The following is a 25,864-nucleotide window of genomic DNA, read 5'->3' as shown; positions in this document are numbered from 1 at the left end:
ACTTCATTAAGAATAGGTCACACACCAGATTAACCTCATTTCCTTTTTTGATGGGATTACTAGATTAATATATCCATGAAATGATGTGGACATAGTATATCTAAATTTCAGCAATGGATTTAATGAAATATCCCACATTTTCCTTTAAGAAAATAAGGAGGGATATGGAGTAAAGGATAGGAAAGTTAAATGGATTCAGAAATGTTTGAGTGACCAGACCAAACAGTAGTCCTGACTGTGCTGATATCAACTTTGAGGTAGGTCTCTGAAGGAATGAGTGACTGAATGAATAAATGAAAAAGCATTTATTAAGCACTTCCTGTGTGCCATACCCTGGGGGGCTGTGGATTCAGATAGAATATAAGCTCCTCAAAAGTTAGGACTGATGCCCTTTTGTAATACAGGGAGACAATTCATATAGGAGGTTCTAGCTGTAGGGTAAATGGACCTAGGGGTCCTAGGCTCAGGGGTCTTTCAGCTGCAAGAGCAAAGCAGATGGTAATGCACTTTCTTTAGGGCCATGTCTATTGGTAAAACCATATCTGTTTTTATTTCTGAATTATATGCCAGCACCAAATTCTTTCGTATGGTCATCATAGGTGCAGTAGCTATGTCTTTTCCCTAAGTTGTCCTTTTTTAGTGAAGGGCAGAGTCTTTGGAAAGCATAACTCTAGGGAGGCTCCAAAATGGGAATTCTGACCTCTCTTCCTTACTGAGCCTCTTGTCCAGCTCAGGCCCCAACCCAAGGTGAACTCTACAGATACAGAACAATAAAGACTTCTAGGCACATGGAGAGTGACTGGGGAGAGCCAGGGTCTCTGGGAGGCAAACCTTGAGCTAGGATCACCCTCCCGAGTTAGAGAGGCAAGCAGGGAACCATCAGTGACTAGGAGGAAGGCATGAATGGTATGCTTGTCATCCTAGCTGATGATAGTAGTCTGGGAAGAATAACTAACATACTGAATGACAGTAAAAAGGATCCAAAAGGGTCTCACAAACTGAAATGATGGGCATTATTTAGTAAGACACAATTTAATAGGAATACATGGAAAATGCTACATTTTCTTTTAATCAGCCTCACAAATACAGGATGGGAGACAACTAGTTAAACACTTCCTGTGAAAAATATCTGGTGGATTGAAAACTCAAAATGAGTCAAGATGTGATAACAGGAGTGTGCTAGTACCAGCTCACAAAAGTCAATTGTTAAATTATCAGTGTGAGCACTTATACCTCTGAAATCAGGAAATGGTACAATTTATTATTTTGTTGATTGTCTAGACTTAGGAAAGTGATGGAGAAAAATGCTAATAGGGTAGGTCATTAAGACAGAACTTAAACAGGTCATTTTGTGGTTTCTAATAACTGGAAATCTAAGGGATATCCATCAATTGGGGAATGGCTGAACAAGATATGGGGTATGACTGTGATGGAATTTTATTGTGCTATAATAAATGACAAGCAGTATGATTTCTGAGAAACCTGGAAAGACTTACATGAACTGATGCAAAGTGAAGTAAGCAGAACCAAGAAAACATTGTGCACAGTAACAGCAATACTGTACAATGAACTGTGAATGACTTAGCTATTTTCAGCAATACAATGATCCAAGACAATCCCAAAGTACTAATTGATGAAGCATACTATCCACCACCAGAGAAATAACTGATATCATCTGAATACAGAATGAAGCATGCTATTTCTCACTTTCTTTCTTTCATTCTTTTTCTTTATCTGAGTCTTCTTGTACAAAATGACTAATATAGAAATGTTTTATATGATTGCACATGTTTAACTTATATTTGATTGCATACCATCTAAGGGAGGGGAAAGAAGAAAGAGGGAAGGAGGGATAGAATTTGGAACTCAAAACTTAAAAAAATTATTTTAACATGTAATTAGGGAAAAATAAATTATATATTTATATATGTATAAAAAAATATATATATATATATATATATATATATATATTTTAAGATTGAACTTAAAGGCTCATCCTGTGAACATTTTTTTTTCCTGGAAAGCTGGTTGTCATATATTTACCAGTATACCGTGGATAAGCCTGGCATAATAGCTAATATAATCCATGGCTGCTTTAAGAAAGCCAAGGTGTCCTAAACCAGAGAGGAGGTCATTTTGCTGTGGTCTGCTTGGTCAACCACATCTGGAGTATGAGGTTTAGTTCTGTGCATCCCATTTTGAGAATGACATCAATAGGCTGGAATGGATTCAGAGAAACAAGGCCAACATACTGAGGGAAATAGAGAATGTGCCATAGGAAGCTTCACCTGGAGGGGCAAAGACTCAGAGGGTGTATGATGGTAGCTGTCATGAGGGATTCATGCGTGTTCTGCTTGGCCCCACAACTGAGGGGCAATGGACAGTGTGTAAACAGAGGTTATGAAATCACTGTTGGAATAGAATGCTATAATGCTATTTTCATAGAATGCTAGATACATACAATAGTCTATCAGACCTGGCAGGGACCTTAGACCATAGGATGCCAAAGCTGGAAGGAATCATTCTGTGTGCAACAGCTGGAACTGAGCATTGTAAATGAGCTCTAGAGGCTCCATTCAAACCTGAATCAGGAAAAGAACAAGTATTTAATTTAGCTTTGCTCTGCCTTCAGAAACTTGTAAATCCTTAGCAGATCAGCTAGTCTTTGGTAAAAATCAGTATAATACAGGGGAAAATGGGGACTTCCAGACTGGGCTCCAAGTACCTTAGACTGGTTTCACTGTGGTGGTTTGGGTTTTCCTTCCTGTCTCACTCAGTACACTGACTGTGGCTTTGACTGCTATCCCTGCAGAAAAGGTATTCAGAAGCTTATGTTTTTATCTTATGTTTGTATCTCATGTAAACTATGGTCAGGCCCAGTGGTATTCTGGACTCAAGGAGTACAGAAAATACTTAAGAGGGGACCTGGGTGTGATGGTATATTATACAAGCTGGGTTCTGAGAACCTGTGCATCTGATCTTCCAAGACTTAGTTTATCTCCTCTCATCACTAGGGAAGAAAGTTCAGTGGTAAGTTTCTTCATGAGACCTGCAACAGATTAGCAGAGCTGAGAGAGACCTTGGAACATTGACTACCTATCAGAGTAGGGAGGGGCCTTAGAATATTGGAGCTGGGAGGGAGGAACCTTTGACATTATTTAGTCCAAAGTCACATTATAAAAAGATGAAGTGACTTGCTCAAGGTTACCCAGGTAATCAGTCAGGGGCTGAATTAAGATTAGAAGCTAGGTCAAGACTCTTTTCATGACACCATGTTGTCAGTGACCATGCTTATAGTGACTAAGGAAAAGCTACAGCCCAAGCTGACAAATTTTGAAGTTATCAGAGGGAAAATTAAAGGTTGGGGACAAATTGAATTATAAACAGTACTTAGATTTATTTTTGTCCTTTTTACAGATCTAGTTACTTGTTGTTTAAGAACACAATAACTAGGTTATTATTTACATTTGCTAATAAAATAGCTCTGTAAAATATAAAAATAGCTTATGCAAACAAAACATACTAATTTTCATAGAGTCACTTTTAAATGCTTTTTTAAAGTGGATTCACAAACTTCCCAATTTGAAGAAACTGAAAATCCTTTCATATCTGCCCATTTTGTAGAAATGGATAAAAACCTGAGAACCAGAAGCCACCAGCATTAGGTTGAAACAAAAAGAGAGAGCTCGCTTTTGGAGTAAGAACTGAAGTGGCACAGGCCTGGATAGAAGGCTGTGTCTGGAGTAAGATGACTGTGGTTTGGCTTTGTCACCACCTGTCTGGGCCTCAGTTTCCTCATTTGTAAAGGGCCGGGCCACATGACCTCTAAGGTCTCTTTAAGTCCTAGTTCTATGATCTTATGATCTTTTGACTGTGGAACTTTTTTCACTCAGGCTAGTTTGTTTTTCAAATTTATTTTTAACATTTAAAAAATTGAGTTCCAAATTCTCTCCATCCAGTCCGCTTTGAGAAGGGAAGCAATATAATATCTGTTATATATGTGAAATCATGCAAAACATATTTCCACATTAGCCACATTGCCAAAAAAAAAAAGCAGAAAAAAATTTAAAAAGTGAGAAAATTATGCTTCAATTTGTGCTTAAGAGTTTGTCAGACTCACTTGGAAATGCTCACTGTATCCATAAGTGAAATCTTGAGATTTTTACAATTTTTCTCAGAGTCAGTATTGAAATGCTCTTAGAGGCTAGAATTTGTTCCTACCATTTTGCTGAGAGGAAGAAAAGTAAAGTAGATCACTGAATAGCTTACACATAAACCCTGAGCTGCAGTGTACAAAGATTTAATAATAACATGCAAGGGGAAAATTCAGCATGGCCAGAGGTGGGAGAGAAAATGGAAAATGAACTGGGAAAGCTGGAGACTTCCCTAAGAACATTTGCTTGGGGCTCAACTGGTTAGGATCAGCTCTGAGGAAGTAATGAGTGATTGCATCAGCCCTTCTGGGCCCCAGTTCTGAAGTTATCTAGGGAGTTTAAAGAATTTACTTTACTTAGAGTGGGAGTATTATTGATTATAAACCAGCAAAGCAGAGACTCCCTGGAGGGGCAGGATGGGGCTGGAAGAGGCAGCCAGATGTCTAGGGTTCCTGGATCTTTTCTCTCCATTGATGTAAACCTAGAAGGGTACTTAGGAATCATCAAGTCTTCTCATTTAATAAGTGAGAAAGCAGAGAGAAGTAAGTGACTTATCCAAGGTCACACAGGTAGTCTGAGGTGAAATTTTTTTTCACAGTGATAGATTTACAGCGAGAAGGAATCTTAGAGGCATCTAGTCCAACCTCCTTCCTCGTTTTACAGATAAGGAAACAGAGGCAAAGGAAAGTTAATGACTTGCCTGGGGTCACCTTGCTAACATGGAAGCATATTAAAACCTGTTTTTTTAGTTCAGCTGAAACTATTTTCTTCAGGAAAATTTGTTGGAACAAAAGCTAAGGCCTTCCTCTTAAATGGATTAAAGGAGATAGACAATCCTGGGTCTTATTTAGATCCTAGCTTTCCCCATGTCCCAAAGCAATTGGCCTGTGGCCCACCCAAGGGAAGTGATTTCATGTCATTTAGAAGTCCCCTGCAATCCTTGAGGGGTGTGGCCAAGGAGAGAATTGAGTAGTGCCTACTGACTGTGTGGATCACAACAAAATGTGGCAAATCCCCGAAGAGATGGAAGTGCCTGATTCTCTTATTTGTCTCCCAAGGAACCTGTACACAGGCCAAGAAACAACAGAACCAAACATGGAACATTCACTGGTTTAAGATTGTCAGAGGAGTGTAACAACAGTCACCTTATTTATTTAACTTATATGCAGAGTACATCAAGTGAAATGCCAGGCTGGATGAATCAAAAGCCAGAATTAAGGTTGCTGGGAGAAATATCAACAATATTCAGATGACATAACTCTGATGATAGAAAGTGAAGAACTAAGAAGCCTTTGGATGAGAGTGAAAGAGGAGAGTGTAAAAACTGGCTTGAAGCTTAACATAAAAAAAACTAAGATCTTGGCAATTGGTCCATCACTTCCTGGCAAATAGAGGGAGAAGAAATGGAAGCAGTGTCAGATTTTATATTCTTGGGCTCAGGGATCACTGTAGATGGCGACTGCAGCCATGAAATTAAGACACTTACTTCGTCCTTAGAAAAAAAGTTGTGGCAAATCTGGACAGCATACATCACTTTGCCGATAAGGTCTGTATAGCCAAAGCTGTGATTTTTCCAGTTGCAATTGACTGTGAAAGACTAGAAGGAAAGCTGAGCACCAAAGAACTGACACATTCAAATTGTGGTGCTGGAGAAGATTTCTGAGAGTCCCTTGGACAGCAAGGAGATCAGATTTGTCAATGTTTAAAGAATTAAGTTAAGGGCGGCTAGGTGGCGGAGTGAATAGAGCACCGGCCCTGGAGTCAGGAGCACCTGAGTTCAAATCCAGCCTCAGACACTTAACACACACACACACACACACACACACACACACACTAAACTAGCCGTGTGACTCTGGGCAAGTCACTTAACCCCAATTGCCCTCCAAAAAGCAAAAAAAAAAAAAAAAGAATGAATTCAGACTAGTCATTGGAAGGTCAAATATGAAGCTTCAATACCTCAACCACATAATGAGAAGATAGGACTCATTGGAAAAGACCCTGACACTAGGAAAGATTGAAGGCAAAAGGTAAAGGTGACAGCAGAGGATGAGATGGGTAGATAGTGCCATGGAAACAATGAATATGAATTTGAACAGACTCTTAGAGAAAGTGGAAAATAGAAGGGCCTGGCAGGCTATGTATGGTCCATGGGGTCATGAAGAGTTGGACATGAGTAAACGACTGAACAATAGTGTTCTGGAATGTTAACTGTGAACTGTATTTTAATATATGATCTTTCCCTTATTCAAGATTCCTATAAACATTACCTCCAATTGTCTTGGGGTAGAGAGATGTCCAAGGACATAAGGGGATGATACCAGTTTAGGAATTTTCCTCTCTGGATATATATATATATATATACACTTTTCCTTTACATTAGTAAATCTGAGGCAGGAAATAACTTTGTCCTGGGACTCTAGGTCCAGCACCCTCTCTACCATGTTGTATAGATTAAGTACAAAAGATTCCAGGCTATTTATGGTAGAACTGCTCCAAAGCCAAAGGAAACTGATAAACCATGAAAACCTGCTATGTGATTATCCCAATTGAGTCCCTGCCCCATGGGAGGGAACCCGACACATTATTTCTTTAGCATTAACTGTATACAGCCTTCTAGCCCTTAGCTCTTGTCTCATTCTAAGGTTTGTTTCTAGTAGGTGACTTTAACCAAAGCATCACATTCATATGGATTTAATTATTATGGTGTTTATAGTCAGAAGCAATTTAGTTAACTATAGTATTTACAGCCAGAAGCAATCATCAGAGGTCTAGTTCAGCCCCCTGATTTTACAGGGAGTTGACTGAGGTTCAGAGAGGTAAACTAACCTATAGTCAAAAGCAGAGTCAGGATTGGAACCCAGGTCTTCTGACTCCAAATTCAAGGTCCTTCTTACTATACTTTCGATTTAGAAGAATAATGAAAATACAATGATACAGTTTATTCTGTATCCTGTAGAATTCAGTGCCAGAGGAGTGAAGGCCTACATATTTAAATGTTTACCTTTCAAAAAAGTAGGGGCTTTCTGCTACTTTGTAGACTTTAAGGTTACAGGATAAGAAGGGAACATATTTCACAGTTTTTAAGATTCTTACTCTGTCTTAAATCTTTTGACCAAGCCAGGCAATACTCTCCTTGTTTCTAAACTTTTTCTGTATCATCTGCTGGCCTTTGTCTAGGGCTTCCACAAAACTTCCCAAAAATTCCCATTAAATTTTTTGTGCCAATATGCAAATATTGAAACCATGATGGGGAAAGTCGCAATATGTAAGGGATAACTATAGATGCTCCTACCAGTATCTCCCTCTACTATCAGCCCCTTTGAGGCCTCCTCAGGAGTCCAGTAATGTATTCACTAACTCCTAGCTCAAAAATCAGGATGAGGAAACCCATAGGCAAAAAAGGCGCTGACTTCTTTCTCTTGGAATGACAGTGGCAACCCCCTTGAGCCCCTTCTCCTCTGCCCATGGAGGCAGAAATGCACTTTTTTCTTTATTCAAATTTCCCATTATTGCTAATCATAATTCCAGTCCCTTATGTTCCAAAACTCAAATTTAATTTCAACTTCTCTCCTCTTCCTTTATCTCTCAAATCAAATTAGGCCAATTCTTCCTGCATAATATGTCTCTTATCTGCCTTCTCATCCCAATGCCCAAGACCACAGTCCCAGTCCAGACCTTTGTCTCCTCTGGCCTTGATGTCCAGTTCTATTACAGAATGTCAGACCTCCTTACCTCGGTTAAGAAGTTGATCTTGAAGCCTGTGGTCTTATTGGTCTTGGGCTGTCCATTGTTGAGATAGTTGCCCATTGCAAGTACGAACTGCCAAGAGAAAAACCACCCACTGCTTTACCAGGTCACATTCCACTTATCCACCACCCACACACACACACATAAAAGGAGAAGGGCATCCTTTCCTCCCCCTTACCCCAGTTTCCTATAGTCAAACTTAACTCCCACTTTCTTCCTGATAGAGAAGACTAGGGAGAAACAGACCTATTGTTCTCTCAATGCCTGCTTACCTTCTACCTTCTCTAAGGTAGATAGCAAGACTCTGGTTGTCTCTGTCCATGTTACCTCCCACACTGCTTTCTTTACATTTGATTTTAGGGTGGATGTGATACTCGGGCAATGCCAAGGGGTGGACTATTTTCACATCAAGGAGAGATGGCAGGACTGAAGCTCAGATCTTGCAGTGTGTGTGGCTGGGGCCTGTGGATCCCTAAAACGATCTAGTTATGGTCTGCAGGCTGAAGGCACCCTCAGAATTTCTTGGTATTTTTCCGTTTAAGTTAAATCTTTCCCTTGTACATGGAGACACTGCCCAGAAATGTCCTTTAAACCCTGTGACCATTGTTTCTGCTGCCAGAGGCTGCTTTCCTCAGCACTGACCATCCTAGAGCCCAGCTGGTCCTGAAGGCAGGGAGCCAGAAAGGCCCAAAGCAGCAGCAAAGAATTTTTACTTTCTGCAATATTGAGCCCTGAAATTCTGTGGGGAGGAGGCAGAGTGGGGGGAAGGCCTCCTGCTGATGCACTTTCAGGAATCCCTTAGCTCTTCGGAACAGGAAGCACTAACCCTATATTAGTGCCCTTCTTCTTGCCCTGCTCCTGAGGCTGAAACAAGGAGACTAGACTTACTTGTGAAATCCAGAACCTGCTGAGGCTGCACAACAAATGGTAGGAGCTAACCAGGGTTGTGGTAAGGAGAAGGATGGGGAAACAAAGGCAAGGAGACTGAGAAAAGAAAAATGTAATAGAGAGAAGTGCTGTGGTCTACTGAGAAAAGACTAGGACTCAGTCTGTGGGAGCCTGCAGGACATGCCATGGCTCTCCCACTCTGCCCTTGCCCACATTCCATAGGCAGGACAAATTGTGCTGGTCTGTCCCAGGTTGGAGGAAGCCTGCTATTGAGGCCTGGAGAGTGTGAGTTGTAGACACAGACAACACAGGGAATGGAAACGAGATGAGATGATCCCATCCATGGGCGTGAGGGAGCCAAGTCAAATAGCCCAAGGGGTCCTCCCTGTGGAGGAAGTCACTGGCAATGTGGGGGTGGGGTGCCTCTAAAGGGAAGGCAGTAAGAATGATAAGAAGCAATGGAGTGAGATCCTCTCTACAAGCACTACCTAACAAATCTAGAAAATGCACCAGACTGAATCCTTATGGGGAAATCCAGAAAAAGTCACAGTGAGTCCTTTGTCCAGCCCAGCTGGTCATAGGGAGAGAGACAGGGAGGTCTGAGGACACTGGGGACAAGTCAGACCAAGAACATGCTGCCAGTAAAACACTCAAGCACCCAGAGAAAAGCCGTGCACCAGGGCGAGAGAAGGTCCTGGACCTGTGTCAAGGCCCATACAAGGGCATTGTGATAGAAAGTAGGGCCAACTGGCAGTTTTGTCACCCATTATCCAGCCCCAGGTTGCAGCTCTAGGGTGGAGTGGGAAATGGTTTGTGGAATTGTTTCCTTGTAGGGAGGCCCTGGTCAGCATATCCAAGAAAGGAGAAAATTCAGAATCCAGGAGCATAGTAGTGGTATGGCTTACACCTCCCGCACAAAGCAAGACAGAAATCCCAGACCAAAGAAGCACACACAACTCTGCCACTCTGAGTCAAGAGAGCATTCCGTTGGTTAACAGGGGCAGAGTCCAGCAGAAGTCTGCTCTGATCCAACCAGAACCCAGGCCAGGAACTTGCAGAGCTCAGAACAGTGAGGCAGCGATCAGATTTCATCTTGGGTCAATCCACAATGTTCATTATTCAAAAAAAGCAGCCACTTGGGGGCAGCTAAGCAGCATGGTGAATAGAGCACCAGCCCTGGAGTCTGAAGGACCTGGGATCGGATCTTGCCTGAACTGAACACTGAACACCAAACACACACACAAACTAGCTGTGTGACCTTGGGCAAGTCACTTAATCCCAATTGTCCTACCTTCCCCGATCCAAAAAAAGCTGCCACAAAACCAGCCCAGACTTTCCCTCCAGAAGTGCTGTAGAACCTATCCCCAATATCAAAGCTGAAGTGAGAAATTAGGCTGGAAGAATGGGCAAACAAACAAACAAAACACTTTGTCATAATAAGCTATTATGATGGCAGAGATGCCCAAGACAAAAATGCAGAAGAGAATGACTGCAAAATATCTACAAGCATTGCCTCAGAGAAGCACAACTTGGGCACAATCTCAAACTGAACTCCTGGAAGAGATGAATCAAAAGTTTAAAAATGTTTTTATGGTTAGAATGAGAATGCTTGAAGAAAAAATGAGAAAAGAAATAAGAACTCTGGAAGAAAGAATTAGAAAGGAAATTAACAGCTTGGTATGAGAAGTTTAAAATCTTACCCAAGCAACAAATTCCCTGAAAATTCAAATGAACCAAACAGATGCTAATGCCTCCATGAGGCAACAAAAATTTTAAAGTTAAAAGATTGACAAAATAGAAAAAAAAAAGTTGTTAGGTATCTCATAGGAAAAGCAACTGATCTAGAAAACAGATTGAGGAAGAAAATTTTAAGAATCACTGAACTATCTGAACACTAGGACATCACTTTTTAGAAATCTTAAAAGAAAACCACCCAGATCTCTTAAAATGAGCAAAGTAGAAGTAGAAAAGCCCTACCGGTTACCTCCTGAACTAAACCCCGAAATGAAAACTGACAGTAACATGAGAGCCAAAGCCAGAGCTTCCAATGCAATATATATACATGTTTGTATACATATACTATATATATTCATATATAGTGTATGTACATATATATGTGTGTATATTATATATATATATATATATTACAAGCAGCTAGAAAAAAAAATTCAAGTACTAAAGAGCCAGTCAGGATCACACATGATTTAAAGCTACCACTAAAAAGAAGTGGAGAATTTGGAATATAGTATTTCAGTATGCAAAGGATGTGCACGTACAGCCAAAAATAACTCATTCTGCAAAACTGAAACAATACTCCAGGGGAAAAATAGACCTTTCATGAAATAATAGTAGGTTTCCAAGCATTCCTGATTGAAAGACCAGAGCTATGGAGAAACTTTGAATGGCAAAAACAAGGTGGAAGAGAAACATGAAAAGATAAGCATGAATGAACAATGATAAAGGATCAGACAAGGATAAACTGCTTACAGTGAGATATGGGGGCATGATACATGTGTACCCTCTAATTCCAATCATCTTCAGAGTTCACGGAAGGAATCAAGCTATACAGCACCTAGGAATGATTCTGTTATGACTTAATGATCTTAAGAAAAGAATGAAAAGAGGAAAGAAGAATACACTGCAGGGGAAGGGCAGGGGAAGGAGGAACACAGAAAGGGATGGTTAGGGGGAATGATCTCATAAAATCAAGGTATATAAGTAGACAGCTATACAAATATGGAGGAAGAGATGAGAGGAGGGGGGATAGCTGACACTTGAATCTCACTCTTACTTGAAGTAGTCAAAAGAAGGAAGAACACACAGACACGATTGTGTATAGAAATACATTTCACTCAACAGTGAAATAGGAGGGGAAAGGGGGAGAGGGAATTAGAGGAAGAATAGATGGAGGAGGGTTGAGTCCTAAACAAAGCAAATTCTAAGGATGTACTAAAATATTTATAGCCCTTTTTGAGATGGCAAAGGACAGTCATCTAAGGGAATAAATTTCCAGAAACTGGAAAATGGATGAACAAGTTATAGTATATAAATGTGATGGAATACTACTGTGCTGACCAACAAGGATCCTACAGGAGTCAGAATGAAACCCACTATTCTATTCGCCTCCTAGTGGAGAGCCTTTGAAGGACTCAAAATACAGAATGAGACAATTATCTTTTCAGATGTATCCAATTGGAAATTTGTTTTGACTGACTATATGCGTTTGTAATGAGTTTGTTTTTCTTGTGTTCTCAATTAGGGAGACATGGGGGTGGAAAGTGGAGTACATAGATCTTAGCTGATTAAAACAAAACATATTTTTTAAAAAGAAAAAAAAAAGGAAAACTTGGGAACTGATCAACAGAATGACCAACCACACTTCCTGAGGACTCAGGATGAAACATGTGGCCCACCTCCTGACAGAGAGATAATGAATTCAGAGTCAGATTGAGACATAGTTTTTGGGGACATGACAAATGAGAATTTTTGTCCTGCATGATTATACTGTTTGTAATGGTTTTTTCCCCTTGTTTTCCCACTTAGTGAGGGCTTTGGGATAAGGAAGGAAAATAGGAGGGAGAAGAGTCTGATCTTTGTTTGAAAATTAAATTTTTTAAAAATAGAAAAGGTTGAGTCAGAAATCCTGAGAACTAATCTAGACTTTCCTAGCTGTGTGATCTTGAGGAATCCCTTCTCCTTTCTTGAGCCCTAGTTGACTCACTTATAAAATGAGATAGAGGCTAGATGGGTTCAAAGAATCCTTTCAGCTCTGACATTCTTGTCTCTGTCTGACATTTTATGTCCTAAGGTACCTATCCAACTCTCACAGTCTGTGTTCTATGTTCCAAGATCCATTCCAGCTCTAACATTCTAGGTTCTGTAGCCTATGGGCCATCTATCTACCTTGAAGCATTTATGAGCTCTATAATAAGGCAAGAGGAGAGGAAAATGGGAGAAGGAAGAAGCAAGAAAGAAGGGGAGGAAAAGAAGGTGGGGGGGAGGAGGAGAAGGGAACAGGTAAGACCTGGCACTAGCCAAAGAGCCAAATGGATATTCCAGTCCCCTCTCTCTCTTTAGCTGGGATAGGCAGCCTGCTGGGATGGGAGGAAGTGTCCCAGGAGGGGAAGCGGTTCTCACCTCTAGGATCTTGGCAAGCTTCTTGCTATTCTTGAGCTCCAGGGAGGCCTGGTGCACACACTCATAACTGCCTTTGATCTCCTCAGTTTTCTCCTGCAGGGTAGTCTTGAAGTGAAGGCTGCGAAGCCGGGTTTTATATTCTGGAACGGACAGCATCTAAGCAAAATAGAGATGTCAGAGAGGGATGCCCAGCCTGCAGTAAGAGCCAGGCTTCCTGTGACCCCACCCAGCCTCACCCACCCCACCCTACTAACCCCACCACCCTGTCCCTGGAGTCCAGCAGGGTCTCCTGGGCCATACCCATGAATCTCTCCTCCTGTCCTTGGACCCAAGGACAGGCAGGAATGGAGATGATGTGCTCGAAGTGGACACTTCCCTTTATTGCTGTTCTCTTATTTGATGGAGTTCAGATAGAAATGGCCCCAGGACAAAGGGCTCTCCTAAGACTGCCCCTTTGCCTTTAATGTTTAGCAGATGATTGTACAGGTGGATAAAAGGACCACTTTTTGTAACTGAATAAAAATCTTGGGATTAATCATAATACTTATGATTATTCTTAAGGCTAAGAGAATCAACATGCTGTACTGGATTCAAGTTCCTCCCCTGACTGGGGATCCTGGGCAAATCCTAAACTCTGAGTGCCCTGGGCAACTTTCTAAGAGGAAGCACTGAAGAAGAGTGGTCTCTTTGCATTTGTAGGAGTTTTCTTCCTAAGAGTTCCCTAATATCAGTGAAATCATAGATTGGGTTTAAAAAAATGACGGGATTTTAAACTGAGAGCTGGGAGGGCCCTCAAAGGACAATGAATCTAACACCTCTCCTTTTACAGATGAGGAAAGTGAAAGCCAGAGCTTATGTGACTTGCCCAAGGTCACTGGGGTAGTAAGTAGAACTCAAACCCAGGTCCTCTGACCCTAGTCAGAGCTCTTTTCCCAACAATAATCCTTTACATGTGTATAGCAAATCACAATTTTCAAAGCACTTTATATCCATTATCCCATTTGATCCACATAATAGACTGGTCACAGAGTCCAGGCAGGGACTATTATTCCTGTTTTACAATTTTAAAAGCTGAGGTGCAGCACCTTATTAAAGTCACTTCACCCAGAAAGCTCTCCTGACTCCCCCACCAATTTTCTTCCCACTAAATCAGGTAGGATTTAGGGGCTAGGGCCCCCCCACTGCTTCTTAGTGGTTGGGAGCAGTGGCCCGGGGTCATGGAAGGCTTCTTCCCACACAAACTACTGAGTGGGTGTTCTCTTCTATCTGAGAACTGAAGAAGAAAAACTGGGCTCAAAATGCAACATGATAGCTGCAAGGAAGCATTTCCTAAAAGTGTTTGCATCTTGTCCCTTATTTGGCTGGTCAAGAGGGCAGATACCTCTTTTTAGTCTAAACTTTGTAGCTCTCCCAATAGCACAAGTGCAATTTCTTGCACATGGTAGATGCTTAATAAAGAAAGGAATAGGAATAGAGATTGGACCTGTGATTTCACTGGTAAAGGGAACTCCCAGGTGAGGAAACTCCCTCCATCTAATCAGGCTGGCATCTTCTCTGCAGTTTATAGTCTTAGAAAGATTCCTAGAACACTGAGAGATTAAGTAAGTTGCTTATAGCCAGTGAGTATCAGAGGAAAGACTTGAATCCTGCCTGGCCTTAATGGCCAGTTTCCTACTCACTCCACCATAAAGGCATATTGAATAAATGAATGTCAGAGAGCTGGTACAGTGGATAGAGCCCAGGGCCTGGAGTCAGGAAGACTTTAATTCAAATCCATCCTCAGACATGTACAAGCCATATGACCCTGGGTAAGTCACTTAACCTCTGTGCTCTAACTTCAACTATAAAATGGGGATCATAAAAATAACACCTACCTCCCAAAGATGTTGTGAGGATCTCACGAGATAATATTTGTTTACTGCAATGCCTGCCACATAGTAGGTATTTAACTCTCATTTCCTTCCTTTACTGTGGAGCAGAGGAGCATTTCAGACACTGCACCAGGACTCCAGAGGCCTGGGTTCCAGCTCAGGGTCTCCCATCTGACTGATCTAGGGGAGCTGGTGGCCTTCTCTTAAGATGGAATGCTTCCCCCCCAGTACCCCTGGCCTGTCACCTGCAGGACAAACTGGTCAGGCTCGCTCAGCTGGCTGGGGGTGTCCCTGTAGCCCTGGTAGCGCTTCTCTTCCTCGGCATCAGGAGCGTACAAGAGCAGCTGCTTGAGGTGGGAGGGTTCCAGCCTCTCGCTCTCCATGTTCATGAGGATCTGACGGAGCTCTGGTGGAGACAGCTTCAGGTGAGCGATGAGTATAGCTGGGGAGGGTGGGAGAAAGGAAGAGCCACACAGTAGAGTTGACGGGAGAGGAAAGAAGGGGCCTGCCTGGCTACTCAGTCAGCCGCTGCCATTGCCCTTGGGTCCATCCAGCCTCAGGACAAGCCCAGGGAAGCTCTGTGAGCTCCTCAGTGTCAACCAAAGCCTCCTATCTTGCCAACTGTTGTAGACATCTGGTGCACATCCCATTAGGACAATCAGAGGCTCCCAGAGCTGGCAGAACCTTAGAGCTCACTTGTTGCAACTCATTCATTAGAGAGAGGAAGACCCTGATGCCCAGATGAGAGGCACAAGGACTCATTCAAGGTCACCTGGCTACTTATTGAGAGCCAGAACTAGAGCCCAGGCTCCTGACTTCTGGTTCTATATACCTTCCACACTACCCTGCTGCCTGTAGGGAATTGCAAATGTGTGTGTAGTCTCAGCTAGTGTTCTGCCTAGACTCCAATCCAGGAGCAATGATAATGCACTCAAAGGCAAAGTCAGAGAGGTGGCTCTGGGGTACTGGGAAGGGAGAGGCCATGAGAATCAGGAAGACCTGGGCTCAAGTCCTACCTCTGACATGGGCTGGCTGGGTGCTCCTGGACAAGTCCCCTAACTCTTCAGCATGCCAGGCCACTCTGATTCTAATGGTAACAGAGCACAGCCCATCTGCATTGTTAAAGGGAGTTGCCTCACTAGAAGGTCCTTCTACCAAAGAAAACAAAGGTCTGGTCCTAAAACAAAGTGCTTTAAGACACACGGGGTTAATGTCCCTTGGTCTCACATGAACCACCTCCTCCTGGGTTACATTACCTTCTTTCCCAAATGAATGCTTTGATGCCTTGGGCTGGTATTACCTGGGCATTTTTCCACACTTGGGTTGTCTACACCACTGGTGTCAAACTCAAATAGAAACATGGCCACTGAACCTTATGTGAGGTTCCCTACTTGTTGCATATTGACTTAGAAATAACATATTAACATTATCTATGTGTTCTATTGTATTTTTATTTGTTTTGTTAAATATTTCCCAGTTACATTTTAGTCTCCCTCTGGCAGCATTCCTGAGTGTTGCCCCAGCAATTCTTCCAGCTTCTGGTGTTTGGTATCTCTGGTACACATAGCAAAAGCAAAGAAGGGACTCTGGTGAGTTCCAGGTGCAATGGAGAGGCCTCCCTACTCTCAGCTCCTTTCCTGAGCTGATGGATAGAAGACACCCAACAATAAATAAGCGTCCTTTCTGATCTGTGCCACTATTCCCACAAAATTTGTGTATTATGTTCCTCATTTTCCCAGGAACAAGGAGCCCCCAAATTATTCCATTTGCTTTTGCTGCCCCCCACTTCCCCCACATCCACTTACATGTATTATAGGCCTTCTTATGAGACAAAATCTCGACCACATCTTTCTTTTTAAAGGGCTCCGGTGCAAGTGTTGGCTCTGGAAGAGAAACTGAAAGATTTAATCACAGGTAAGGTTGTGGCTGGTTTTCTCCAGCATTGGAGAGGAAAATGAGAAATGGGTACTGAGTGTGCCAGAGAGAAAAAGCTCTCGGCCATATCTCCCTGAGCATTCTGGAACTGGGGGAATTCTGAGTTTCCGATGGCTGAGCTGAAAAAAACAAAACAACAGGTGAGATCCACAGACCCATAGGACGAGTTTCCTCTTTTCCCCACCCTTCACCTCATTTCTAGCCAACCAGGCCAGAAAGTTTCTAACCTTAGCCCAAGAATTCCTAACTATCATAGGATCAGAGATCTATTCTAGAGCTGGGAGGGGCTTCTAGCCATCAAGTCTCACCTCATTTTCCAGATGAGGAAACTGAGAAGCATTTGAATTCAGGCCTTCTAATTCCAAATCCAAAGCTATTTTTACAGCACACACTTCCAGGGCTGTTGCCATCCACTAAACTTTTGGGGAATTGGGGAGGTTCCTCTGTACCCAAGACACTATGCCTCCACATTACTGTGGAAAGCTCTTTTGCAATCCCTACAGACTCTCATGTCCAGAATAACCCCTTTCCTCACCATGCCTCTAACCTGGCCTGTGACAATAGAAGAGTCACTTTGATATATTCAAATATATGAAAACACAGAATACTAGAGCTACAAGAGGGCTTCAGGATCATCTGTCCCAGTCTTCTCATCTTGCAAATACAGAAACTGAGGTCCAGGAACAAAGTGACTTCTTCAAATTGCTGCTCTCACAGGACCAGAGCACCCATGGCTCCTGGTTTGGTCACCTTGCTCACTTTCACCATGTAAATATGGGGAAGAGCCAAGTCAAGCCAAAACTAACATGAGGCAATTGGGGCTTTGCTCTAGGGTGACAGTGTCCAGGGAGATGCCTTTTAAAGCATCAGTTGGTGAGGTATGTGATTCCTCCCTGCATGACCTGTATTTCCTGTGCCTTACTTCTTGGTCATACATCAGCCTGAGCCAAACTACTCCCAAACTGCCACCTCCAGGGTTGTGCCAATGAGATGCTACTAATATGGGGTCTATCTTTTCCTATAATCTCTCTAGGGATGAGCAGGACTCTCTGGAAGATGGAATGTCTCCTCTCCTGATATGACAAGAATATACCTGCAGCCAATGCTAATAGCCCTACCTCCCTACAAACATGCACATATGCATACACACACACACACAAACACACACACAAAGAATCTGCCGCTGATTGTGGGATTCCTAGTCATGGCTCTGGACCTAGGGTTAAACTAATTACCAGAGCTATGGGTAAGACATCTCCAAAGAGGAGGGAGGCCAGTCTAGATGGTTACATTACCTCAAAGCAGACCAGAATTTATGACAGGACAGTAATAGTCATAATTCATTCTCTGACCAGTGTTGTCTCCTAAGTCTGTCTCAGGGATCAGTGAGGGGGTACTGAAGGGTAAAAGAATTGGGGTGGGGAGAGGCAAGGCTTGTCCTCTTAGGAAGAAGACGGTATATCACATGGGAGGTTGCATGTTATTGAGTGAAGATAGTGGCAAATTGAAACCAAATTGATGCTGAGAGGCTCCCATCAGCAATGCATGGCTAACACTGCCCCTCCCCAGAACACACAGGGGCAAAATGACCATCAAAATCAGTGGGACAGAAAAAACACAAAGGCATGGGAACAAGACAGGAAGCTAGAATGGGTTTTCATTAGCTGTTTCTAAGGCATCACGCACACCCTGATCTGGTCTAACTCCCTGTTTTTGCTTTTATATGGCGTCATTATTGATAAGTATGTTGATGGGTTCTACATGTGGATGCTCCCCAAAACTTGTGGCCCAGGGCAGTCCTTGTATGTGTTGTTGGGACATTCCCATGTGAGTCCATATGTCCCTCCTTATCTCTGCCTGCTGCCCTCTCCAGCTTCCCTTAAATCCCAATTACAATCTCATCTTCTTCAGAAAGCCTTTCCCAACCCCTCTTTTTTTTAGTGCTGTCCCTCTTTTAATTACATATACAATTTAATATATAATATACAAAAGTAATATATGATAATTTCACATTATATATATACATATATATATATATATAGCCTGTTTGTATATATCTCTCCCATCATACTATGAGCTCCTTGAGGGCAAGGTCTGCTTCTTGCCTTTTTGTATCCCCAGTGCTTAGCACAGTGCCTGGAATATAGTTGGCACTTAATTAGTTGGCACTGAGTGATAACTGATTTATTTCAGAGATTGTCCATTCAAGCATTGGTCCAATGATGCACAATGCATCTTCATGTTCCCAGGAGAGCAGAGACCTTTGGAAGGAGATCTACTAGTCTAGGTTGGTGTGTGGGCAAGAGGAGGCCGCCAGGGAGCTGGCCTGAGCCAGTCATTCTCTGAAGGGTGGGCAGGACTGATGAACCCCATTGACAGACTAGGTCAACTCAGCTGTCTGAGGTGGTAGCTCCTATTGTATGATTTTTACATAGGACAAGGCATCTCCAAGGATGAGCAACATGAGATCTATGGATATAAAAGCAAAGTGCTTTTCTCTTCCAAGCAAAAGAACAAAGAACTACATAGAGGCAAAGGATGGTTATTGCTATTGTTGGGGGGTGGCTGGAGATCTTCAGCTCAGTGTAGGAGTGATGGATAGAACCCAGATGTGTGGGAGGAACCAAACCTCCTATCTTGAGAACTCCAAAGATTCTGGCCAGATTTATCAAAGAGCTGCGGAAATGGAAAAGGGATAGTACTTCTATGAACCTTTCCTCTTTCAAGTTTCCCTACCATCCTTCCAGTCACTGGGGCTCAGAACCTACACATCATCCTTGACTCCTCACTCTCAGCCCCATATTCAATCTGTTACCAAGTCCTGTCAATTCATAATTGACATTCCTGATGCCCACTCCTTTCCTCTGACACTGGCACTACCCTGGTAGCAGCCCCCTTCACCTCACACCTGGGCGACTACAGTTGCCTGTGGTTGGTCTCCTTGCTTCAAGACTCTCTTCTCTCCAGACTATCCTCCACTTCACTATCAAATCCTAAAGTCCAGCTTTGACCATGTCACCTCTCTACTCAATAACCACCAGGGGCTCCCTACCACCTCCAGGATCAAATATAAAATTCTCTGTTTGACACTTAAAGTCCTTCATCACCTGTCTCTTGCCTCCCTTTTCAGTCTTCTTACATCCTTCCACATACTCTTTGATCCAGTGACACGGGTCTCCTTGCTGTTCTTCACAATGGAGAATGGAATCTCCTCATTCCAGCCATTTCCACTGGCTGTCCCTCCTGCCTGAAACACTCTCCTTCCTCATCTCTGCCTCCTGGCTTCCTTCACATCTCACCTAAAATCCCACCTTCTTCCAGAAGCCCTTAATGCTAGTACCTTCCCTCTGAGATTACTTTCCACCTACCTGTATGTATACATACATACATACATACAGCTTGTTGTACACGGCTATTTACATGTTGTCTCTCCCACTAGAATGTGAACTCCTTAAGAGTAAGGGACTACTCTTGCCTTTCCTTCCATTCCCAGAGTTCAGCACAGTGCCTGGCACACAGTAAGCACTTAACAAACATTTGTTGACTGACTGACTGAACACACATCTATGCCTCATCATTCCTGATCTTGTAACTGATTCTATTATCTTCCATATGGTGGTCATATATTCTGGACCTTAAGCTTTGCTTCTATACGTAGATTTCTATTTCCATGGAAGCAGTTTCCTATGGCACCCAGTATTACCCCTTCTGGGAGAACACAGACAGTTACCACTCCTGCTTTGTCACTCAACCTTAGAGACTCCCTGAAAGGTCATCTCAGGAAAACAAATCACATAAATAAGACGGGGACAGATTAATTGGCATCTATGCCAAAACTTGAAGAGGACAGAGAGCTTTTATTTCAGATAATGGTTGCAATAATACTGATTGTTTCACTTTATTAGGGAGAGTTCACATCCTGTTAATTAGTAGCAGCAAAAATTGTTGATATGTGTATTTGTCTTGTTGCTCAGAACAAATCTGGGAAGGGGCCAACTTTTACTAATTGGCCCAGGAGCCATTGCACCTACTAGGTACAAAAACATGGTAGATCTTTGATTATCTGAAGACCTATCAATAAGAAAGGTACTAGATTTGTTTTGGGCTAGCCACAGAGGATAGCCCTAAAACCAGTGGGTGAAATTTGGATTGCATCCTGGGAAAAATTAAGTTTGGACCAACATTCAATACCACATACCAAGGTAAGCTCCAAATGGATAGATTACCTAGCTGTAAAAAGACACATCATAAACAAAGTAGAGCAGCAAGGGATAAACTACCTCTCAAATCTATGTAGAGGGAAAGAGTTCATGACTAAAGAAGTAATAGATAGGAGCACACAAAATAAAACTGAACAATTTTTGTTGTATAAAATTTGAGAATTTTTGTACAAATGAATCTAATGTAGTTAAATTTAAAAGGGTAAAGGAAACTGGGGAAAAATATTTTCAACATGATCCTCTGATAAAAGTCTCATATCTAAAATGCATAAGAAATGGATTCAAATTTATAAGACCAAGGGTCATTCGCCAATTGATAAATGGTCAAAGGATGTGAAGTGGCCGTTTTGAAAGGAAGTGGTACAAGTTAACAACAATCATATGAAAATGTTCCAAATCCCTGATTATTAGAGAAATGCAAATTCAAGCAACTTTAAGGTTCCATCTCACACCCTTCAGACTGGCAAATATAATAAAAGCTGAAAATGATATATTTCGAGGGTCTATAGGAAAACAAACATACTAGTGCACTGTTTGTGGAGCTATGAATTAGTCCAGTCATTCTGGAAAACAATTTGGAACTGTTCCCCAAACTGTACTTACCCTTTGACTCAGTTATTATCACTAGCAGATGCTACTTTATCCCAAAGAGTTCAAAGAAAGAGAAAAAAGAATCGATACATTACAAAAGTATTTTTGAAGCTTTTTTTGAAATAGCCCCAAATTGAAAACTGGAATATAGTATGGCAGAAACTGGGCATAGACCATTATCTAACACCATATACCAAAATCAAGTCTAAATGGGTTCATGATCTAGGTATAAAGGTTGATACTGTAAGCAGTCTCCTAAAACAAGGAATAGTTTACCTGTCAGACCTGTGGAGAGGGAAAGACTTTATGACTAAACAAGAATTAGAGAACATTATAAAATGTAAAATGGATAATTTTGACTACATGAAATTGAAAAGTCTCTGTACAAACAAAGCCAATGTAACCAAGATTAAGAGGGAGGTGGGAAATTGGGAAAGAATCTTTACAACCTATGTCTCTGACAAAGGACTCATCTCTAAAATATACAGAGAATTGAGTCAAATTTATAAGAATACAAGTCATCCCCCAATTGATAAAAGGATATGAACAGGCAATTTTCATAGAAAGAAATTAAAGCTATCTATAAGCACATGAAGAAATACTCTAAATCACTACTGATTAGAGAAATGCAAATCAAAACAACTCTGAGGTATCACATCTCGCCTGTCAGATTAGCTAAGATGACAAAACAGGAAAATGACAAATGCTGGCGAGTATGTGGGCAAACTGGAACACTAATGCATTGCTGGTGGAGTTGTGAACTGATCCAGCCTTTCTGGAGAGCAATGTGGAATTATGACCAAAGGGCTATAAATACTTTCATACCCTTTGATCCAGCAATACCACTCCTAGGGTTATATCCCAAAGAGATCATAGAAGTGGGAGAAAGACCCATATGTACAAAAATGTTTATAGCAGCTCTTTTTGTGGTGGCAAAGAATTGGAAATTAAGGGGGTGCCCATAAATTGGGGAATGGCTGAACAAGTTGTGGTATATGCATGTTATCGAATACTATTGTGCTATAAGAAACGAGGAGCAGGCAGTCTTCATATTTACCTGGAGAAGCTGAGTGAGAAGAGTAGAACCAGGAGAAATTTGTACACAATTACAGACACAACGTATGTGTGATGACCAACTTTGATAGACTGGACTCTTCTCAGCAATGCAGTGATATAAGTCAATCCCAAAAGACGCAGGATGGAGAGAAAAATGTGCATCCAGAGAAAGAACTAGAAAGAACTAAGTTTATATCCAGGTGGAAGCAAAATACCTGATCTTTTTCGTTCTCTTATTTGGTTTTATGTCCTCTTTACCATTTTTCATTCCAGCTGGTACAATCCGTCCTTATAACCTGACCAGTGTATAATGTGAAAGTATTTACAGATCCTATACTTAACTATAAGCCGCCATGGGGGGGAGGGGAGGGAGGGGGACAAAATGTGAAATTCAAGGAATTGTGGAATTGAATCCTGTAAACCAAAAGGAAACAAACAAATTAATAAATAAATTAAAAAAAAAAAGAAATAGCCCCAAATTGGAAACTAAGATGGTGGCCTTCTATTATGGCTAAAAAATTATGGTATATGAATGTGATGGGATGTTAAGAAATCGTGAAATTAGTAGTTTCACAGGGAAATATGAAGAACTCTCTGGACTGATATAGAGCATTAAGCAGAACTAGAAGGCAATTAATACAATGACAACATTACAGAAAAAAAACCTGTGATAGACTGTAGAATTTTGATTAATGTAATGATAAACCATACGTCCAGAAGACTGAAGATGAAGTTCACCACTTATCTCCTGCCACAGAGGTAATGAACTTAAAATGCAGAGAGACACATACATTTTCAGGCATGGCTAATGTGGGAATCTGTTTGCTAGACTATGCATATTTATAATAAAGGTTTTCTTTTTCTTTTCTCTTTTTCGTTTGTCGATAATTTGGGGAGGTGGAAGTAGGAGGTGCAGATTATAAATGTATGTAAAAACAATTTAAAAACAGAAAGTAGGAAGGCAGATTTGGGTTTTGTATGAGGAAGAACTTTTTAATAATTAGAACTGTATAGCAATAGAATGGGTTGTCTTTTGAGAAGTGAGGTTCCAGTTGGAAGTGTTCCAGCAAAGAATGGGACCACCAATAAGGTGAGGTAGCAGTTGGTGCAGGGTGGAGCATTTAGCTTAAGAATCAAAGCTCCTGAAGGCTGATTAGTCTCTAATATCAGAAGTAACCTGCACTAGCTGAACATACTGTCCATGTGGATATTTCTAAAAGAGAAATAACAAGGGAAAATACGTTGGTTGGTTGGTTGGTTGGTTCTGTCCTGAATCTCTCATACACCGTTGATGTCTATGGGGTTCAAAGTGATGGAAATGATGCTCAGAGTGATGCTCAGAACAGGCCTCAGAGTGAAGGAAGCTAGAATCATTCTAAATGGGGTTCCTGGGGTAACTGAAATTGGACTGTGAGCCAACTGATTTCTACTGGATTCCAGTTATTCTTTAATAAAAATCACTAGCCTTGTAAACTTAAGTCTTTCTCCTGCAGTCACCTACAGCATCTTAGAATTGGATGCTGAGTAATTGTGGATGGATTGTTTTAATTATAGATTGTACATCAAGCTAATAGAAATCAGTCAGGCTGGGGCTGGTTCTATTCTCTCCCCAACCCCTAGTTCCCTTTCTGTTGAGACCAACTGAAAACTAGGCTTAAAGCCTTGCCAAAATTTCTGTTTGGTGGTGTTTTATGTTAAAAAAAAAAGTCCTTTTGTAAATTAGGTATATCAGAAGTGAGCCCATATTTGACCCTTTATTAGAACCTTGGTGAGGTAACCATAGGGTTTAAATCTAAGCTTCAGATACTGAAGGGTCAGGGAAATGGGGATATTTTGCCCTTCTCCCCAAAGGTTTATGTAGCTGAAATCTTTCAGAATTCCATAATTGCTCACTTACAGGCATATCTAGATATTTAGAATCTCTCTTTCTTGCTATTTCCATATATAAATGAAACAAAGTAAAAGGAAGGCAGAGGAAATAGCAGATCCAATAGTTGATCTAGAAACTGGAGGCATCATTTCGTTAATTCTACCTTTTTAAGTGAAAGGAATGGATTTTTGGTGAATCTAACAAGAAGCCCTAGTGACTAGGGAAGTAGTCTGGAGACATTTTGTCAAATTGACCATTTGAAGGTCAGGAGAGATTTTATAAGGGATAAGACTGAAATCTAGAGGTTAAATCTAAGATTTGAATAAGCAGGGATGAGGTTTAGTGAGAAAGTCAAGTCAAATTATGTCAATAGGCACTTATTAACTATCTACTACATGCCAGGCAACGTGCTAGTGATAGTAATCAAAAGAAAGACAAAAAGCCATCTCGGCCTCGGGGAGCTCACAGTAGCAGCACCTAGTATTTATTTTTAAACTTGCTCTCAATAAGAATCTTTCAGGATAACCCCAATCCACAAATGGCTGTAGTCTGAAGGTTTATTTCTAAGTCAATTTTCCAGAACTTAAAAGACATTTTCCTATAGAAAATATACATTTTATACCTGTGTATACACACATATTATAGTTAGGGTCTTTGGGCTGCCCAGAAATCCCTCCTTCAACTACAGTGCAGCTGAATATGACTTCAGCTATACTTCTGAACCTTATATTTGTAGGATTTAAAACACCATTTCCATGGAATACAGATCGCAAATTCAAACTCAGGATACCAGGAACATATATCCTTCCAAAGCCCTGGAAATGAGCCCTGACTCTTTGTACCTTAGCCTGGTCTATTGGAGGGAGAAAAGACTTCTCTAGAACCCATCCTACAGTAATGGCAGCAACTCCAATGGAGGTGAGGGAGGAAAGGTGGAGCCTTGGCACTGGAAAGGAACCAGGGGCTCTAGAGGCAGCAGGGGCAGTGCCAGCTTCAGTGGTGGCAAGGGAGTGACCTGAGCAACAACAGGAAATCACCAGTTGCTAAAGGTTGGATTTGATCCAACTCTTCAAATATTTATATTGAGGAACTGCTTATTTAGGTTTCCTTAACATGGCTATGTTAATGGCTTTAATTTTTTTATATAGAGAGTAGATATTTTAGCAGAAAACAGGTTAGTTTCTTTCTCCTTACACTTGATGTCTGGCCATTCAGACTGTGAGACCACATCCAAAGCACCACTGATAACCTAGGAGCAGCCTTCCCCAATCACATCAAATTACTAAGATGGAAGGAAATAGCCTTGAGAGCTGAACTAGCAAAACCTAAACCTGTGTAGTAAACAGTAACACTACCTCATCCATCCACCCATCCATCCACCCACCCATCCATCCA

The 25,864-nt window shown here is 41.5% G+C and overlaps 1 protein-coding gene across 1 annotated transcript in view; it reads right to left on the bottom strand.

Annotated features, from left to right (window-relative positions):
- Positions 1–25,864, bottom strand: part of GRID2IP (Grid2 interacting protein) — a 152,159-nt gene that overhangs the window by 10,601 nt on the left and 115,694 nt on the right. The window contains exons 15-18 of the mRNA XM_069106215.1: positions 16,603–16,692; positions 15,043–15,239; positions 12,927–13,082; positions 7,887–7,973 (exon numbers count right to left, since the gene is read on the bottom strand). Of these exons, the coding sequence (XP_068962316.1) occupies positions 7,887–7,973; positions 12,927–13,082; positions 15,043–15,239; positions 16,603–16,692 (530 nt within the window). The remainder of the gene's footprint in view (positions 1–7,886; positions 7,974–12,926; positions 13,083–15,042; positions 15,240–16,602; positions 16,693–25,864) is intronic.

This window comes from Petaurus breviceps, unplaced genomic scaffold, assembly GCF_028583685.1.
Source record: "Petaurus breviceps papuanus isolate PSGF00001 unplaced genomic scaffold, PetGlider_PUasm1.0 138, whole genome shotgun sequence".
Lineage (NCBI taxonomy): Eukaryota > Metazoa > Chordata > Mammalia > Diprotodontia > Petauridae > Petaurus > Petaurus breviceps.
Note: the sequence above shows the minus strand (reverse complement) of the source record. Positions and strands in the feature narration are given on the sequence as shown.